The sequence below is a fragment of the Calypte anna genome, chromosome 2 (assembly GCF_003957555.1).
Source record: "Calypte anna isolate BGI_N300 chromosome 2, bCalAnn1_v1.p, whole genome shotgun sequence".
NCBI classification, from domain to species: Eukaryota; Metazoa; Chordata; class Aves; order Apodiformes; family Trochilidae; genus Calypte; species Calypte anna.
Window position 1 is genome coordinate 117,113,841 of NC_044245.1, and position 20,510 is coordinate 117,134,350.

General features: G+C 39.5%; 1 protein-coding gene across 1 annotated transcript in view; it reads right to left on the bottom strand.

Annotated features, from left to right (window-relative positions):
• Nucleotides 1–11,347: 11,347 nt before the first annotated feature.
• CPA6 (carboxypeptidase A6) overlaps nucleotides 11,348–20,510 on the bottom strand; it is an 85,087-nt gene continuing 75,924 nt past the window's right edge. Inside the window, exons 8-10 of the mRNA XM_030445575.1 lie at nucleotides 18,685–18,887; nucleotides 13,129–13,213; nucleotides 11,348–11,535 (exon numbers count right to left, since the gene is read on the bottom strand). Of these exons, the coding sequence (XP_030301435.1) occupies nucleotides 11,348–11,535; nucleotides 13,129–13,213; nucleotides 18,685–18,887 (476 nt within the window). The remainder of the gene's footprint in view (nucleotides 11,536–13,128; nucleotides 13,214–18,684; nucleotides 18,888–20,510) is intronic.

Consider the following 20,510-nt stretch of genomic DNA (forward strand, 5'->3'; position numbering starts at 1 on the left):
GGGTAGCAGGGACCTCCTGAATTAGCCAGGGCTGCTGGTAAATGTTGGGAAGTGGCTGGGTGAGCACTGCTGCCATCTCCCTCAGTAGCCTTGGGTGTATTCCATCTGGCCCCATAGACCTGTGTGTGTCTAAGTGGTGCAGCAAGTTGCTAACCATTTGCCCTTGGATTATGGAGGTTCCATTCTGCTCCCCATCCCTGCTTTCTAGCTCAGGGGGTACCCATAGAACAACAGATCCTACTACTGAAGACTGAGGCAAAGAAGGCATTGTGTACTTCATCCTTTTCCTCCTCCTTTGTCACTATGCTTCTCCCTGGATCCAAAAAAGGGATGGATATTCTCCTTAGTCCTCCTTTTATTGCTAATGTGTTTGTAGAAACATTTTTTATTTTCTTCTATGGCTGTGGCCAGATTAAATTCTAGTTGGGATCTGGCCCTTCTCTTTTTCTCCTTGCATAACCTCACAACATCCCTGTAGTCCTCCTAAGGGTCCTGCCCATTTTTCCAAAGGCCATAAATTCTGTTTTTTTTCCTGAGTCCCAGCCAAAGCTTTCTGTTTAGCCAGGTCAGTCTTCTTTTACACTGCTCATCTTTTGCACATGGGGACAGCCTCCTCCTACACCTTTTTCCTTCTTAAGGAGCACCCAGCCCTCCAGGACTCTTTTGTCCTTCAGCACTGCCTCCTAAGAGACTGTCAGCCAGTCTCCTAAAATGGCCAAAGTCTTCCTTCCAGAAGTGCAGGGTGTCAGTTCTCCTCACCTTCCTTCTCTCTTCTCCAAGTACCAAAAACTATAACATTTTGTGATCCCTAAACCCAAGACAGCCTCCAACCATCCCATGACCCACAAGACCTTCTTTGTTCATGAACAGCAGGTCCAGCAGGGCTCCTTTCCTGGCTGGCCCACTCACCAGCTGTGTCAGGATGTCAACACTGATGATAATTTTTACTGGTTTATATGTTCTTGGACTGAACTTTTTTCCTTGTCTAGCACTGGGACTAGATGAATTTTGCAGCAAAAGCTTACTTACAGGAATTTAAGAGCTGTTTATGGCAATGGAAATTGAATTGGTCCACTTGTGTTTTCATGGAATGGTGGTCACACCTCTGGTTAGTGGAAAGTGACATCCTTAAAGTGCTCACTTGACAAACAACTTCTCTTCATTAGTTTATTGTTCCTTAACTTCTTCTGGATTATACTCCTGTCAGCTCATTTTTTTCCCTTTTCTCACCATTTTAGAACAGAAATAATACGTGGCATATTCTCACACCCAAATTAGAAGGAAACAATATATGGTATATGCTTTTCAAAATAAAGTGTGTTAGAAGTAGAATTCCTTTACATGGACAAAGTCAACCCAAATCTGGACACTTAGGAATCAGAGCACTCAGCATGGTCAATTGGAATTTCTGACATTTTTTTGGTTTTTTGTTTGTTTTTTGCAGCTGTATATATGACACCTGCAAGATAGCTTCTTTAATCTTAAGGCATAATAGTCCATGGAGAAATATTTAATAAAGGGTAGACAGTTCTGTATCATTTTAAATTAACAACTTGAGACATTCATGTCAGAAAATGTGAGACCTCACCAGAATTTTCCCCACATCTGTGGAGATTTACATTCATGGTTTTGCTGTATTCTTTGTAGTGCTGAATCAAAGGTAGTAGATTAAAATCCAAATTGACTTAAAATTCACAATGTGCCATGTAAGAATGCGGTTGTATCCTTTGAAATAGGTGTGAGCCCTCTATGGAAGCTGACTGTGCTCTGTTTTAAAAATCAAGAAATAACCACAATGTCTTATGAACAGGTCTTACATATTTGTGCACATTTGGTAAATCTGATCACTATGTGAAATCTAACATTAAAACATTCTGGTCTACCTGCAAACCTAAATGTTGTTGCAATAATTGCACGTGTTCATTTATTTAAAAAAATCACAGAACAGGAAAATGTAGTCAATATTTCTATGCTAAATTCTGGGATTATTTTTACTACATCATTTACTAGAAAGCATTAAGTTCACTCATACAATTCTACTAAATGGCTTACCATGAAGCACTTTATTTTTCATGCATATAAAAAACTCAGCAGATTTTCTTTCTAATTAAGTTATTGGCTTTTATAAGAGCAAGATTGGTTTCTGCTGTGGGAAGCTGAAGAGGTTATAGCTTACTTTGAAAATCTGTTTGCTCGTCTCAGTTGCTGATCATTTACATCAAACATGAAGCTTGTATACAATCTTATAAAAATAAGATATTTTCACTTTAAATTCAGGGAGTGCATTAAACTCAGTAGCCTTGAAATATGATACATGCCTGCTAGAAGCAGGAAAAAAGAGGTAATTAACAGAGGAGATGGCTTAAAGGGGCATATCCCATGGATTCAGGAGGCAGCTGGTCAGCTGCTGGGGTAAAATCCACAGGGTTTCACTGACCCTGGAATTTGCAATTTTCGGTGATAGATTTGGAACTGCCCTATGATAGATTTTGAATACATTACTTGATTATTAGTGTACTGGTATGCTGTGTGTCTTTGGTATTTTCTGTATGCTTTACAGCAGCATTTGATTAACATGTAAAAAATCTGCCCAGCTAAAAAAAAAGAAAAAGAATGCATCAGGCAGCTAACTCAAAGTTAGACAGGTAATTTTTATTTATGGGTGCTCTTACATTTTTGGCTCCCTCTCCAGCAAATTGCAAGGACAAGAAATGTAATGTGAATGTAGAGTAACAAAAGCAGCTGGCAAGATTAAAAAAGACATGAGAGAGAGGGACAGAAAAAGAGAAGCATTTATGGCCCACAGCATCTGAAAGAGGCCAGGCTTCACTTGTGGTTCCTGAAGAATTTAGGTCTGCCTAAATTAGAGTTGAAGTTACATTACAAATATAGGTAGACAGTTTGGTTGTTATATGTACATTATTTTCTATTAGGCAAATATTTGCAGCTAAAATAAATAGCATTTATTTTTAAGAAAGCTGTTTGTTTGTTCCTGGAATATCTCACATACCATGGGCAACCCTGAGAGAAAGGACTTCAGACACCTGAATTCAGCCAGAGCTGGTATGTAGGCATGGTTGATGTACTGGAAGTAAACGGATGTGTTGCATCCTAGTGTGGAATTTGTCTTAATTAATTTTAACAATTATAAAAACTATTTACTAGTGTCTACTAGTCAACTGGTGTTAACTGTCATCTGGCTTTTGTTATGCAAATGAAACTAACAACTAATGAGTAACTCATGCAGTATTGATGGTACCAAGTCTAAGATGTGACCTGTCATCCTCGAGATCCTTTATTTTCTTTTCTACCAACTCCAGAGAGAACCAGGTCAATTCAGTTTAAATGACTACCTTTTGTGTAGTTGAAGTCAGATGAGTTAAATCCCACCTGGAGGGGACTGTGAAATTCTCTTCCCTTTACCACTCTGCTAATATCCACATACATTAAGAATTAATTACGTCACAAGGTTCCTGAATATTAATTAACACTGTCCTCATGAGAGTACTCCAAAGACAGGTAATTTTTTAGTAAGAGAAGCCTGATTGTGGGCTGTGACATCAGTTGAACAGAGAAGTGATTCCCCTAATTTTAGTTTCCCTTTGGTCTATTCTGCTTGTTACTTTTAGAAATAATCCCAGCAGTATATGTTTACTTTCGTTACTCAGGATAAAGATATTTTTATACTTCCCACAGGGTGTCATTCAATCTAAAATTATCTGTCTGTGCTTGTTTGCCAAGTTTTTCCTACCTTTTGTTCTTCCAGCTGTTTGCTTAGTCACAAATAGCCATTTGCTCTCCTACCAGGCCATCTGACCTCTCAGTCCACTCATTATTCAACACATTAATATTATGCAACATTATTTCCTTTCATCTTTCTTAATTAGTGGAGCTTCGATGATTTTATTCCTGCTTAAATATAAAAATGCCTTTTTATAGCCCAAGGAATCTCTGCTGCTCCTGGGGCCTAGAGTCTTGCAATTGAACTGGGACTTTTTCCATACTCCATGTTAGACTTCTGTTCTTTTCAGCCCTGATACTGAGTGAAAACAGAAATCATGCTCCACCTTTGGTCTGTGTGTTCAGACTTAGAGTAGGAAGATGTTACATACTGTACTTAATATGGTTTTGAATAAAACTTTCTAGAAATCATTTGTCTTCCAGGATTATTCCCCCTCTCCCTCACCTGCTGAACATACAAACTATTAGTTTTCAGCAGAATGGAAATCACTGAAACCAAAAAGGTTTTAAGAAATCAGTTTTATGTATATTTTTCAACAGACCCCTAAGTCAGGGAGAGTTATTCTTCTGCATGTTCAGGTTTTAGCACTGATGGATTGTTTAAGATTCTCAAAGAGACAAAAGCAAAGAATAGGACGGTAATTCAAGCAATTTTAAATAACACTGTTTCTGATCTCCAGCAGATCTGGAGCCAGGCACAGCAGGGAAGGAGCCTTTCCCCTGGTGCTGTATAGAAGAGTGTGAAATGAGTAGGGACCTTCCTTGTTCTGCTAAAACTTTGATACAGACTTTAATATTTTGGGTTTTTTTTTTGAAAAGTGCAATCCTGACAGCTTGAAATGTGGCAGTGTTCCTACTCTCAGCTCAAGAAGAGAGAGTTGTAGATGAGCATCCCAACATTCATTAGACAGTCTGCATCAAAACTGCTCTCTGGAGAGCAGCCCTGTCTTCAGAAATGTTTGCTGGGAGGTCTCTGCTGAGACATCTCCTGAAGGCTGCACTTATTATCCACAGTGTTGATAGGTGTGTGTTTGACAGGTACTGGACTGTATCCACTGACTCCCTGAACAGCTTTCAGTGTGACAGCAGCTTCAGGTTATTTCTACCTCTGTTTCTCAGAAAAGAGATTAGTATAATAGCAGCATTTTCAGTAGAAAAACTTTAAAATGTATAAGAAAAGGGTTTTTTCAGTCTGTCTTCTGTTTTACAATATATTACTGCAAATGGCTCATATATGGGAGAACTGCTCATGGGCTGAAACAGTCCAGAAATCCTGGTGGCCGCTGGTATGGGCCTCTGTAAGCTCTCTAGTGCTCTCCTTAGTGTTTCCAGACTTCACAAAAACAGCCTTAGACACACCTTGGGTCACATAGGGCAATGGTTTTGGGTCTTCTGCCTCACCCACAAGGTAATGAAGTATTTCTGGGATGCAGTTCACACAGCATCCTCACATCCTCAGCTGGGAGTTGAGGACCTTCTTCTACCTTCTTACAGCCTGTGCCCTAAGTGTTCACAGTCGCAGCGCCTGACCTCTCAGCTGTGTCATGCAACACATGAAGGGCTTGGGCCATGATCTGAGCTGGTAGGTGTTAATGCTAGAAGCACATAACTATCAGAAGCATGTTGCAGCAACAACTCCTTCCCCTGGAGGAAAACTTGTGTTGTATCAGTGAAATGGCATTGGGGTCTTTTAGGGAATCGTCCAAAGAAGCTGAACTCCCCTGTGCTTGCAGCAGGCAGAGGAGAGATGCTGAACACATGCTGCCTGCTGTCAGCAGCCCTTTGGTTGCCAAGAATCACAGCTACACCATTACATAAACCATCACACAGTACACATTGTGCAGACAGACCATCTTGTTTGTGTGTGAATGGATCTGCATAGGTACGTGGGGAAGTTCACACATATTAACAGGTTCGTGATTTAAATTTAGTACCAAGAGTTAGACTCTTTTACAGCCTGAAGTCGTCACTGACAGACAGCATTCACTGTTTTTTTTTTTAAATGGATGAGAAATGGGCATGCATGCAGCATGATATAGCAAATTTATCCTGTTAGAGAAGGTACAAGTGCATTTGCCTTTTTTGGCAGATCCTGTGCTAAGAAGGCCAAAGAGCAGCTCTTGATCTCCTACCACACTAGCAGGCATTTCACTAATTTAACCCTTAGAAAACTGGCCAGCTCACAAGAAAATAGCAATACATCTTTCCAAATCACACTAAGCTCTTCGGAAATCATAATTTAATTCAGAGTAAAGCAATTAGTCTGTATAATGAACTTATATCAGTTTTTTTTTTCTTTGAAAATAGTGATTCCTAGCTCACTAAGCACAGAAGAACCTTTTACACTCAGCTTTTTGGATGTACTTTTTCAGTTCAGCTCAATCAACCCACATTTTTCCATCTAGAAAGTGAAATGAAACAAGAGAAATAAAACTGAAAGTCAAAACAGAAAGTCATTTCTGCTCAGCTTTTCGGGCTGTTGTAGTTTTTGATTATGATATGCTGAAAACAATAAGCCACCTGAAAACTCTGGCAGTGATTTTATCAAATGCATTATTTTAAAGAAAATTCTCCTACAAAATGAAACTTTCTCAGACACTTTTGTGTGTGTATATCTTCTGATTGATACTCTGTTGACAATTGGTTAAAAAAAACCAAAGACGTTCATTATTTGTTTAAAAAAATAGGCAGCTCTTCCAGCATCGAGTCACCCTGGTATGCAGAGGAACAGCCTGGCACGTAGTAGTCAGCACAAAAGAGTAAAAACCCCACTCACAATAATGCCTCAATTTCAGAAAGCAGTTATCCACTGTTTGAGATGAAGTATATGTATCTACAGACCTGGGGGTATATTAAAGTATATCACTGTTATGGCTATCCTGCCACACATCTTTTTCAATAATTCTGAGCAGTGCTAAGATGCTGGACCCTAAGAGCAGGCAGGACAGCTGAGGTATGTTACTTCATGTCTTTATGGCAATGGATTTCCTTTGTCACAGGCAAAGTGCACTTTCTGCATGGCTGGGGATAGTGGCAGATCTTTTTAATTAACATTTGAATCTATTATTTATGAGTGCATTCCCTGACATCTAACTCCAAGGGCAAGCCCTGCCATGCTTGACTCAGTCTCTCAGGAGAGGGCTGGAAAGGATCTGCACAGGGAAAGAGTTGAAACTTTCTGCTTGACCGCTCCTGCCTGTCATGCAAGGACAAGAATGCAGGGGCTGAAGATTTGCCTGCTCTAAATGTCCTTGCCCCAAATACCATTTGTTAAGGAGAACCATGTGTTAGCTCGCTGCTCTTGAGTGACTCTACTTATCCCAGATATGCAGATATTAACAGCAGGTCTTGTAGTTAAGGCAGTACCATTTGAATCCACACACAGCCTAAGGCTGCACGTTTCTGACAGGCTGCTCAACCAGTGCATCTCACTTAGGGTGACAGGCACGTTCAGCTGAGAACTGGGAAAAACATTCTGGAGTTGTTCGCCCTCCTTCAAGACAAACCTGCCAACAGCATCAGTGCTTCAGGCTTTAAAGCCTATTAATACAGTCAGCCATCAGTTAGCTCTCTCCACACACAGATTCCCTCCAACACAACTGATGGAGGAAGCGATTACAGCTGCTTGGACCTTTTTCTTCACTCCTAAATATGGGAATCAGGCATACATTCAGCATGCCAAATGGCCAACATTTTCCTTGGGCATAAGGCTGCGAAATTTCCAAATCAGGAAAGACATTTTTTGTCTTGTAAGCATTTAAAAATGTTTTTAGAGATGTATGGTGAATGTCACTGACTTCATATTTTAAAAGTCTCTGTAATTTATTTTCATATCTGTTCCCTCTCCTGTTTTCTAGAGAAAAAGGATAGTTGCATCTCCACACATCTGAAATATTATTCTAGTGTTTTACATTCAATTTAAGAACTGCATGCAAGATGGTAACGTCTGGCTTTTAGGCACAGATGTCAAAAACGTGAAGTCATTATGTGTGAGAATAATATTTTTAACAATTAGTTAGTGACTGCTAAATAACAGAGAACTTTGGAAACTATATATCAGTTTTGCATAGTCCCAGGAACATTCAAGAGCTTAAAAAATACTTACTCTTCTATCCCTGCTACCCAATAACTTCTTGAGTGGTACCATTAAACTGAACATAAACATGAATAAACTAGGATAGTTGAATAGTAACTTATTTTTGGTAGGAAAGATAATGCTTTCTTCCCAAGCTTCAGAATAAGTTGCAGTCTTTTCAATGAGCAGATATTTTGCACAGTCCTCGAGTAGGCAACAAAGTCTGCACACTGCAGTAGACAAGCAAAGTGGCATTTGGTGTTTTGAAATAAATGGATGTTGTCATTCAAGGTCATTTGGACTTTGTCTATTCAAATTTCATACATTACAAAAAAGAACTGCAGTTGTGCATAGGCTTTATGTGTTATACAAGTGACGGAATACATTGGCCTTTTTGAAGCAACTTCTGAAAAATGCACGAAGAGCTCTTTCCTCAAGGTTTACAACTAAAATCAATACCTTTTTTTGACCTCTAAAGTCTAATTTTTTATCAATTTGTGAATGGTAATTCAAGGCAATTTGGTATAGTTGTTTTGTTGTTGGGAAGGGTGACTTGAAGAGGCATATGCCTGTTTCCTTCATGCTAATTATCTCAGGGATCTTTTTTTAAAATAAAAGCTGTGAAACAAAAGAAGAGATGTTCACAAAAGCTTGTTTGAGCACTTTTTCAAGTTACAGAAGTGGCTATAATTATTCTGTCAATAGGCAATGGAAGTGTAAGTCCTGTATTTCACATTGTGGTTAGATGCATGATTTTGACTGCTGAGTTAATAACCAGTGTTTTGCTGTTCATGTAATTTTATTGTATTGAATGATAAACTATACTTACGATCATGAAGTAAATTCACTTTTCTCAAAACCTGTTATTGATTCTGTTGTCCTGCGGGCAACAAAAACTGCTAAAGAGAAGTACAAAGGAAAGAGAAGTAAGCAATTATGAAGATAAAAATGAGCTGTTAGCAGAAGTAACAAAAGTCAGAAAAACTATTATTCCCCACCTGAATAGCTGATTGCCAGTAGTTCTTTCCTTAGGGTAAACTATTCTGTTTAGTATCATTCTTGCTGATAAACTGTCTTACAAATTCCTAATTCAGGAAATAGGGTTTGTCATTTCCTGGTGACTGTCTTTCTGATCAGTTTTAGTGACCCTGAAATTAGAGGGCTCAGAGACTGCTTATACTTCAGTTCACATTCAGTTACAGGGGACCAAATTATCCTGTGCAGATCTTTAAAACTCAGCTCAAGGGTTTTCAGTTGCACCTCACGTACAGTATTCAGGCTGAGTCCATGCAGATACCAGGATGCTGCTTTATTCGTTGACTGGTTTTGATATCAAGTACTTCTAAATGTCAAAGCTTCTTAGATAAGTGTAAGAAGGCCAACTAAATACAATGTTAGGTCCTGTTGTTAACTAAAAAAGGGTTTTTTTTGTTTTTTTCCTGTTTCTTGCTCCGGGAGTTCAGTTGCTTTTCAGTACAAGTGGAGATGTGATGGCATGAAAATAAAGCTCCAGTGTTTCATATGACAACATTTTTGAATGTGAGTAGGAATGAAACTACCACATCTGAATCTGATTTCGCCTGGCTTAAAATTGGAAAGGTTGTACTGTAGTAATCCAGAAGTAAATTTGCCTTATAGTGATTAGGTATCTCTCGTTCCTTCTGTTCTTCCTTGCAGCCTATTATGTCCTCATACTAGTTCAATCTTGTCACCTAAATCCAGAATAACTCAAAACAGTTGGTACTAATATTTAATTTACACTGCTATCAAGACTGTAAGTCAAGAATTTGTGCATAGCAAAAGACAGTTACTGATGTCTTCAACATTTTTAATGATTTATGGTCATAATAAATTGTAAATGATCAGTACATAGATACTTTGAGAGCATCTCTTCCCTAGATTTAAACGAAAGTAGAAATTTGCATTACTCAAACAAGTCTGACCTAATCAATTCTGAACAAGCTTTCAGAAAGCTTGTTTAAAATAAATATTTTTATTAACAAAATGTTAAACAAATAGAATGCAATTCTGTCATCTTTGCTCACTGATTGCCTTTTGCAGTCCTGAAAACAGTGATATTCTTCATTAAATACAGTGCTTCCTAGTCTCACAAAAGTTGCTTGTTTGCCAAGTTCAAGCACTTACTTAGCAAGGATGTAAGATTTTTAAAATATTGCATCCTTGGTGTCAGTAGGGTTTTACAGATACAGAAAATTGTTGCATTCTTAAACTAGTGCTTTAGCAATTAAACAAATCATGAAGAATACTTCAAAAGCCTTTGATGATTTTATTAACAAATATGTTCTTTATTTAACACGTTATGGCATAAGATTAAACTCAAAATTAATAAAGTAAAATATATGCATTTGAAGATATAGTAAGATAAAAAAAATAGTATTTTAAAAGTACCAAAAAGCACTCTATGAGTTTTTTATTGTCTGTGCTTTCATTATTATTCTTTCAAGCATGGCCCTTATTCACTGCATTTCAGCTGTAAAGCCTCTGCTTTCCCCTTCTGCTTACTTTGGACTCTAATATTAATTCCTTTAAAACATGCAAAAAATACAGCTTCCAATACAGCTTCCAAGAAGAACAGCCACATAGAGCTACAGAACTCACTGCAAGAATACTGGTAAGTAAAACATTAGTTAACACCAGTTCATTACAGTTTAAGGCTAGATTCTTGGCTTGGATTCTGGTGGAAATGGGCAGACACTGATGCACAGCAGAACCCAGATGCGCCAGTTCAGTGCCAGCTTCCAAGTCCCAAGTCATGGCAAGATGCTTTGTCCCTCCAGAAAGCAGAGTATTGTATATCTCAGTAATATTTCATTTTGATTCTTACATATTTCTAGGAAAGTTACATTTTCAAAGCCAGTATGTTGATTTCAAGTCCACCACAACATATACATTTGAAAAGAAGGTTTCTCTGAACAGTTAAAAGGAAACCTTGGGTCAAATCATTGCATTACTTGGAAAAAAAAAAAAGACAAAGTGCATATACATATATATATATATATATGTATACATGCAGAAGGAAGCCACGTTGCCACTTGCAGCATGGCCAGCTGCAAATATGACATTTCCTGCTATAGACACGGGCCCGTGTTGGGTCACAGAGTATGTGTACATGAATGTAAACTTTATCCCTTGGTTTGAGAGACCCCACTAAGGAAGTCTTCCTGTTAGGGGAAGGAGTAAGGCCAGGGACTGTCTGAAGTTGGAGTTTTATTTCAGGCAACTGTATGTGGACCTGGACCTGTCCCACTGAAGTTGCAGAATTGAAGTTTTATTGCAGAAAGAACAAACTATTCTACACTGAACTGGTAACTAAGTTAGTATATCAACTTTATGGACTTTTGTAGAGCAGATATTAAATGATTCCTTTCATTTCTCACCACATAAACCTGGTAGCAACAATACTGCATTTCTTAAGAGCTTCTCTAATTTTGCAGCAGCCAAGCTTTGAGTGCCAGCTGAACACACTGGAAGGCATCAACACTGGGAGCAAAACACCCCTAGAAATAGCTCTTAATGACATTTCTTCAGCAGATGAAGAGTTATATTTTTAACTGCAAGCATGGTCTCCATGCAGGTTGGTTTGATCAGTGTCTCGGGGAGTAAGAATCCGAAATGTCCGGTGTCACGCAGCTCAAACGCAAACGCGTAGGGGATGCCATTTTTGTAGGCCCAGTCCATGGAGCTACCAGAACTCACATCTGAAAGAGGGAATTCAGATAAAAAAATCAGAAGCTGTTAAATGCAGGTCATGTTGAAAGCACCAAGGAGTTCTTGGTTCCCCCAGGACTCGGTGAATATACTCTCAACTCCAGCTGTTGCTCTCCCTGATCCTGAACACCCTTCAGAGAAGGGCATGGGTGCCCAGCACCTTATGAAAGGTACTCAGCACAGTATCGATTAAACCCTTGATTTTCACAGGAAAAAAATGAATAGCTGACTTTTGTGTAAAGTAAAGCTCTTACTGAAAGAGAACATTTAGAGTGAAGCCTCAAACTATTCTTGTTTCTAGGTGAGTGCAGTCTACAACTTTGCTTCCAGAAAGATCTCCGAGCTTGACTGGAACTCTGCATGTTCCCATGTTAACTTGGTTTTTTTAGGCAATCCCTTGGCAGGGAGAAATTTGATAAAGTATTCTTTTTGAAGTGCTTTAAAACTTACTTTTCTCTTCATTTATGTCTTTTTTTTCCCTTTCCCTTTCCTTACAGAATGAGTATTTGCATAGGTGGTATCTAATATTAACAGACCTTCCTAAGGAAGTTTGCTTCTTATGCTTTTGTTATCTCCATATGCTGATTACCCAAGACACTTATATCAAGATCCATCTCTCATGTGGCCCGCTGTCTTCTGTGCAATTCTGTCATTAATTCACACTGCTCTTCCTTTGGCATAGAGACTGACTGCACTGTAATGAGCACAGGTTGACAACTGCTGAGACATGGAAGCTCACAAAAAAGCAGAGCTCTAGCCAAAACACAGCAATACCAGAGGAGATTCAGGAGGATGCTTGTGAAAAATCTTGCTGTTGACCTAAGCTTCTCATTTTTTCAATGTTATCATTACTGAGAGCATTTGGACTTCTTAGTTTCATTAAAAAAAAAAAAAGTGTCTCATTGAAACCTGTTGAACTTAATTTTCTTTTACCTGTCTATGTGGAGAGCTTGCCTTACAGATGTAGTTGCACATTTAAAAGGCATATTTTAAAGATATTTTGTTATAGGGAAAAATGAATTTGAAATTGCTCTCTGAAGAAATGAAGACATCCAAATAAAAGATACTGTTGCTGTAATTTATTATCATCTAGATACAGAGACACTTGAAACTTAGCTTTTAAATACATCACCCTAAATTTCAGAATGAGTTCTGTGAATAGCTGTACCTCTCACAATTGCATAAGAAAGGCAAGGTAATAGCAAAAAATGACACCTACTTTCAATTATTTCCTCCCAAATATTTTATAACTCAGCAGTGCATTTAAAGTATCTGATAAAGGTACACTTTTTAAGATTTTTTCCTCTTTTTTAAAAATTCTGTTTTCATATGTTCTGACCATGCTATTTGCTAGCTTTTACCTCTCAAATCCATTACATTTTCATCTTTTATTGCATCAGCTTAGTTAATCTTACAATTAACTCAGTGGATCAGTTGCAAAACATCTTCTGCCTTCCTCACCATCCACAACTGGTACAAAGTTCACTTTAAGCAGTGTTTGCTTTCTTTATTATAATAAAAGGTAATTTCCTTGTTGCTATAGATGGGTCAAAGTCACAAACCTTTACCAGAAGTAAACTTACACAAAGTGCTAGATGCAGGCCCGTATCTGTACCTTACACCATAGGCTGACTGAAGAGCATTAACAGCATCATAGGCAACTGATTCCTGTGGGGGGAAGAAAAACCAATGCAAAAATTAGACTTTGAATTAAGAAGTGTAATGGGGTTGGAATCTGAGCTACAGATCATTGACTTCTGGTGCAATGCTGTGTTCTGTGAGTCCATAGCAGCTAATTTAAGCGTCTTTTAAAGTATAAATGTATTATTTATTTTTATTGACATCAATTCCCTAATTCCCTGAAAACCTGGGATCCATATTTTCATGGCAAAGGAGATCACCACACCGATTCATTGATGCAACAAATTTAGGCAACATGTGAGACCCTGAGATGAAACAGTCTTTTTTATGCAGTTCAAAAGCCATTCATGCAGTTTCTGCCAGCACCCATGGATACATTTCCCAGTCCACTAAACTTCTGCTGGGCTCATGAAGGAGAAATGATCTCTTGGTGACACTGCACAGTGGTTCAGTGAGCAGAATGGGAAGGAGGCCAAGTGTACTTCTGAGTCTTCAGTGCTGGTCTAACTTTCTCTGGAGACAGATGATGTAGCCTTAGAGAAGTCTTTCCACTATTGTAGAAATGTGATTTCAGTACTATATGGGGAAAATCAGCACCTGTATCTCAACATCTGTATGGATGCAGTCTGTTTAGGAAGCTCATGGCATCCTGCAAAACTGTGGGCACAAGGCCTGACCTGTGGCAAATTTTGAGGGTCACACATGGACAGTAAATCCAAACAGAGAGACAGGATGCACAGATTCAAAAGAAAAATAAATATTATGATCCCAAAGAAAAATCCTGAAGAATGTACAGTGAGAGCCTGGAATATCTAGAGCCATACACAGAGCCATCTCCCAGAGGAGGAAACAAACATCTTTGGAGGTGGAAACCACTGGGCTTTGAATCACTAGGTAATGGTGGTTTAGTTGTTTTATTTCCATGAACTGAAGAGCTGCAGGTTTCAGTATATTCAAGTCTTCATGAAGTTGGTCCTTATCTTGTTATTCATGAGGCACTAGATGAATGTTCTGGGGAAGGATTACTCTGTACTTCTCTTTCTCTTTTTATCCATTTTCCCTAACCTTCCACACGTTTGCCATTGCCAGAAATTGGGATTCTGGTTTAATCCTCAGTCTGACCCATGTGGGCAGGAATCTTTCTCCACCCAACTAGAGGAACTAGAGAAAACTGGTTTAAAGCATAATTACAGAAGAAAAAAAAGTTCATTTTCACATACTCTCCAGTAAGCAGGGCTTTGGAGAGCTTATTTTTCACTGCAAACTGCTCTTAGCAAATGGAAGAGGGCTTTTTTACGCCATTATCCATTATACTCCAAAATCTATTAGGCACAACTAGATTATTTGCTTCTCAGCAGAGAGATGATAGTGCCGGAGACTCTTGACAGTTTCAGCTATTCCCTTCTCTTCCCATCTCCATGAGAGTGAGTGGAGGCAGGGACCACTAATGTCAGTGCTGCTGGGTTGGGATGTGGTCATCAGCTGCTGTGAGGGGTGACTTCTGACTCATCCTAACACTGAAGATGAGGAGGTGGGAGGAGGTCCAAGAAAGGGGGAAGTGCTGTCACTTGGGACTTTTCCTCCTCAGACTGATGCCTCAACTTCTGTCAGTCATGACACACAAGACCCATGATGGGGCTGGAAGTGTTGAACTCTGTGGGGAAGGCAGAGTGGCAGCCAGAGGCCATGGCAGTGAGAGTGGGGCTATGCAAGGGCTCTGGGGAGCATGGAGCTCCAGATGCAGCCTGGGGCTGTTGTCTGATGACTGCACTGAAGCCCCAAGTACCAGGCTCAGCAGCAATTTGGCAAATAGCTGTGCTTACCATCCCATGGCTGTGGTGTGGAGCTGGGGTGTCCTGACAGCATTGGGGAAGCAAGAGGAAGGGACAAGGGACAAGAGGAAGGGAGCTAAGGTGGGTGGAGAGCAATGTCTACGTATGAGCACCATGGAAAAGAGAACTTAAATACAAAGGAGAAGGCTCCCTGTGCATGAGTTATGTGTTGTAGAGCAACGAGACAACAGAAGCAAGCTCTGTTGAAATCCTTCTGAAGAAACAGCTTGGCAATGCCCATTTAAAACCAGAACAGCAGTACTGTGTTGTGTGCAGAGGCAGCAACCATCTGGAGGCCAGATTGGGAGTGACCGAAGTCCACGTCCAACATGTAGTTAAGTGCCCCCAGGCACTGTGAAGGCTCTTAGCCTTGAGGGATGCTGCTTGCTTTCAACACTCTCAAGGAGAAAGCTTCACATAAAATTACTCTGTCATGCCACGTAAGTTCACTGAAAACAAGGCAAACAACTGTACAGGAAGAAAAAGGATGAAAAGTAGCTGAAATTTAAAACTCCCAAGACGGATTTTTCTGCTGTTCTTTTTCAATCTGTAAGTGCGCTTTCATTTTAAGTATCTTAAAAGAACAGATTTCAGGAGAGTGTTAATAAGAGAGCTGTGCCTAAATTAGAACAGAATATGCATGTTGTGATCAGGCACAAGCTCTCCAGTTTCAAAGCAACTCTGAATAATTGAACACTTTAATTGAAACGCTAACTGACAGCTCACTGGAATGATACGACCCAGACAGAAACATCCTTTCTTCTGCTCAGGATTAATCGTGGCTGCTTTCTAGCACCAAATGTTGTTTATCTCTTATGCATGTGGAGTCCTACAGTTGTCCACTGTACACAGCCTGTGTAGACCAAGAAAACTTCTTCCCTCAGCAGCAGAAAATTGAGATCTGCCACTTTACAGCTCACTGTAATTTCCAAGAGAACTGTAGAATCTGAAACCTCATCTTAAGTCACCATTTTAGATCCTTCAAATATTAAAGACTGTTCATTTAGGAACCACCAGGTGATGGAGCCTTCAGCTGTAGGCAAATATTAAACCACTCAAATAAAGAAGCAACAGTGTTCCTTTTATTTTCATTATGAACCCCATAACAAGCTTTCTAAATAACAGGAAATTACTTAATTTTCTTTTTCCAGCCTCCCTGTTCTTTTTTGACCCATTGCAATAAAAAGAAGCCTGGACTCCAAATATCAGCAAAATATTTAGAATTGGGATTTGGCCTTCATTTGCCCTGGGCTGTTGTCTAGAACAGATTCTGTCTTTGTACCTTTATGTCCGTGCTCCACTCCCTCTGATGAGAAGCCTGAAGGTCTCACAGACCTGGAGAACACCTATTGCACATCAAAAACTGGTTGGTTTTTTTTTGTCTAAAAGCTATGGATGGAAAGAGAGCATGTGTGTGCTGAGATGCAGTTACTCCCTGTCTCAGAATGGAAACAGACCTTGTGCAACAAGAACAACATGTACTGGATATTTGCTGATATGTCTGAAAACTCAAGAGACTCCTTTTCCTTGCAACACATTTCCTGACAGTTCCTGCTGTTGCCTTACATTACTCTGTATATTTTCAGCAGACACCAAATAATCATCTACTTGCAAAGGAGATGCTGATTTTTTGCAACACCTTCTGCTGTGTTGTCTGTTCTTAAAAAAATATTCTTGCACCTGCTGATCTTCCAGGTAATGAGATTCAGTGGTTTTAAATTTTCCAATCCATGTTTTTTGTAAATAAAAGTCACCAATTCACTTGGGGAGCTCCTTTCTCTTTGCCACTCCCTAAAAGAAGGTGGAAAAGGTACAATAAAAATAAGATTAATGGATTTATCCACAGTCACTGCAGGGCTGGGTGGTCAGTCCACAGAAAGCTCATATTTTTAGTTCTTTGGCTGCTTGGTTAACTTCTGATTTGCTGCTTCCCAGAAATATCAGACAGGAGAACTTTTAGTAGCTGCTGAAATTAAGTGTTTTAACAGAAATAAATCCAAAAAGAGAGTTTAGTTTCATAGAATCATAGAATGCCAGCTTGGATGGGACCTCAAGAGATCATCTGGCCCAACCTTTTTAGGTAAGAACATGATTTAGATGATATCTCAAGCTGAGTTTTGAAAGTGTCCAGTTTTTGGGAATCCACCACTTCTCTGTGGAGATTATTCCAATGACTGACTACTTTCATAGTGAAAATTTTTCTTCTCATGTCCAATTATGATTTCCCCTGGAGTAACGTGCACCCATTACCCTTCATCTTTTCCAAGTGACTCCTTCTAAAAAGGGAGTCTCCATCTTTTTGGTAGCCACCCTTTAAGAACTGGAACATGGTGATGAGGTCTCCAATTAGCCTTCTTTCCTCCAGGCTGAACAAAGCCAGTTCTCTCATCCTCTCCTCAAATGTCAGGCTGCCCAATCCTTTGATCATCATCGTGGCCCTTCTCCAGCCTGTCTGCATCCTTTTTGTATGGTGAGGCCCAGAACTGAACACTCTATTACAGGTGTGGCCTGACAAGCACTGACTTGAGCGGGATGATGACTTCTCTATCTCTCCTGATGATGCCCTTGTTGATGCAACCCAGCATCCTGTTGGCTTTCTTTGCTGCTGTAGCACTCTGGTCACTCATATTGAGCTTGTTGACCACCAGGACCCAGTCTGTAGGGTGCTGGCTGCTCAGCCTCCTCAGAGGGCAGCTGAGTGAAACTTCAGGGACTGACAACATCATTTATTATGCACAGGATAAATCTAAGGTGCAGTGAAGCTTCTTTGGACTAAACTTGTTTAAACTAGAAAGTCAAAAGTCACTGCAACTTTCAAGGTCAAAATGTGAGATATATGGACAACTGAGGGCAAAAGAAAGAGGCTTGTAGGTGGTTGATGCAATGTGTGTCTGTGAGCAGGAGCAAACAGAAAATAAAGCTCAGCCATGTTTTCCTAAGACAATAAGCCATATGGAGAGTTCTATGTACAGGAGGCTGGCTAAAAATGGATCTTGGGCTGTGAGCAGAGTGAAGAGTTCTGTGTATGAGCATGGAATATGTGAAATGTACATACCTGTAAGTTGATAGGCTTACATCAAAAAGTTTATTCTTATTAATTCATTCTGCTAATAGGCAAAAGCCCTCAATGTTAATTAACTGCTTGTCACAAAGGCTTAAAACCACTATGTCTGAGCAGAATGATTTATAGAGCAATGAAAGTTTACTCTGGGTGAAAATGATGGGATTTCTTCTCTAATTGATGAGCATAAACCATTCAATTTTATCTTGTTCATAACAATGAAAATTATTTCCTTTTTGTTTAAGTTCTAAGCATAAAGGGAAGGAAGTTCAGCTACATGCCCAAAGACTTCACTGCTTAATTCCCATTACAGTTAATGAAATAAAATAATAGTAACTGTAGTTAAAGCCAAGGGATTTATCCTATTAAGTAATTAAAAGTGACCAGTGGGTGTAAGACACTATATCATCTGAATCAAATTACTGCTGACTTACTTTGAGTGAAGCTTGTATAACCAGAAAAGTGATTACAAGCAGATCCAGAATAAATACAGTTCAGTACTACGTACGTGCAAAGCATTGCAGGAATAGGTCTCATCTCAAAACAAAATGAACTAAATAATATTATATAGAGAAGTATATTCTCCCAAGTGTGAAGGTACCTACCACGCAGCTGAAGTTTGGAATAGTTGCATATTTGTAAGAGTAAGGGTACAGCAGCATCTGTGCATATGCGTGGAAGGACAAATAGGCTTTTATTTGTTTCCTGTGTTTACGGAGAAAATAAGCAACAGCTTTTACTTCAGGCTCAGACTCAGGAAAGGGACCACAGTAGGTGTCATCGCATGGGTGAAACGAAGCACCTTGATCTGGAGATTGAAAGAGAAAGTTGATGGTTAACAGTCACAGAAAATTTCCAAGGGTCAACTTCAGGTTCAGCCTGTGTGGGCCCACATGCTGAAGTGTAAAAAGCAATACACAAATTGCTTGCTTGTGACTGATGGGTGTGAGCCAGTGGGACCTCAGTACAGCAATCCACTTGTTCATCTAGTAGCCACAAAAAATTGCCAAATAGCCAACTACATGCAGTTATCCCCAGAGGACATATTTTTAAACCAACAAAAAAAAGGAGAGCCTGATTTCATTGCATTTTCATCTCTGGCTTTCCATATGAGTGGCACATTTTATGATTGCATCTGGTATTAAAATGACTGAAATGTCTCAGTTGGTCTATTTGAAATCAGAGAGCTGTTTCTCTCTCACCAGTCACTGACAAGATAAATCTATCCTGTAGGAACACTTCAACATATTAGCTACTACAGTGGTAGTTACAATGGTAGCTAGATAACTTCAGTAGGCACTTAGAGACTGGTTTAAAATGTGAGGATAGTTGCTGACTACTGCCTATTTTTACTCTTGCAAAACTTCAGGGGGGGAAAAATGACAAGCCACATGAGATGACTGCTCAGTTAGCTAAAATAAATATCATCTCAGTTAGCACAGAACTTAATTTTCCTTCAGGTTTGGGACAGAGGTTCAGTTGTGAGGATATCTTTCACCATGCTCAGGTGGCAGTAAGCTGCAGACGTGTAGCCTGCCTGCAACATCCCATGAGGTAGTGAAAGATGAAACTCAGAAAAGGAGCTGTGGCAGTGGCTCCTTTATCATGCACCAATTCTGGATCTAAGCCACCATCTCATTTACAGCTTAGGGCCTGGGCCTAAAAGAACAATATTTATGCAAATCTACTCTGCTCTTTTATCCACTGTGATTTCAAAATGCCACGTTTTACACTGACCTGCAGAATAATAATAGTCTGTTTGCTACATTGCCTGGTGCCATCAGAGACTTACAAAAGCAGTGTTTTATTACCTTTCCTTTGTATGATAAGTACTGCTGTCTTCAAACATAATAAGAAGAGAGAAGTGTGTGCAAGAAGGCATAATAATAACAAGACCAGGGTTTTGCTATCAACACCTCATCCCAAAGAAATGAAAAAGTGGAAGAATTTCATGCTGCAGCTTCATTTGTAATATGAAAATTGATGCTACTATTCAGTGGCCACAGGTGGGGATTTCAAAAGGTAATAGTGCTTAGATTGCAGTGGATATGGAAGGGTTATATAGAGGGCAGATGGTCTCCTCCCTGCAGAACAGATGGCCACGAAGTCATCCAGATCCCTAGAGCAGCCTGCCTCTAGGTCTTGTTGGATAATAGAGCTGAAGGGGAGCTATTTAACAGACCCTCTGGAGCTTTTGCATTTTTAACAGATACTTCATCTCCTCTAACATAGTTGAGCACTGAATCATGAAAATGGACATTGCTGTTAATAAACAGAAGAATCCTATAAGCTAATGGTAAAATGACCCAGTGGAAAAATATGACTCAGTTTAGTGACTCTCGGTGAAGAAAAAATTCTCTAAACTCTCCAGCCATTTGCAATCCCAGCTGTAGTTAATCCTTTTCCTTAAGTGAAGCTGGCTGGTAGTAAA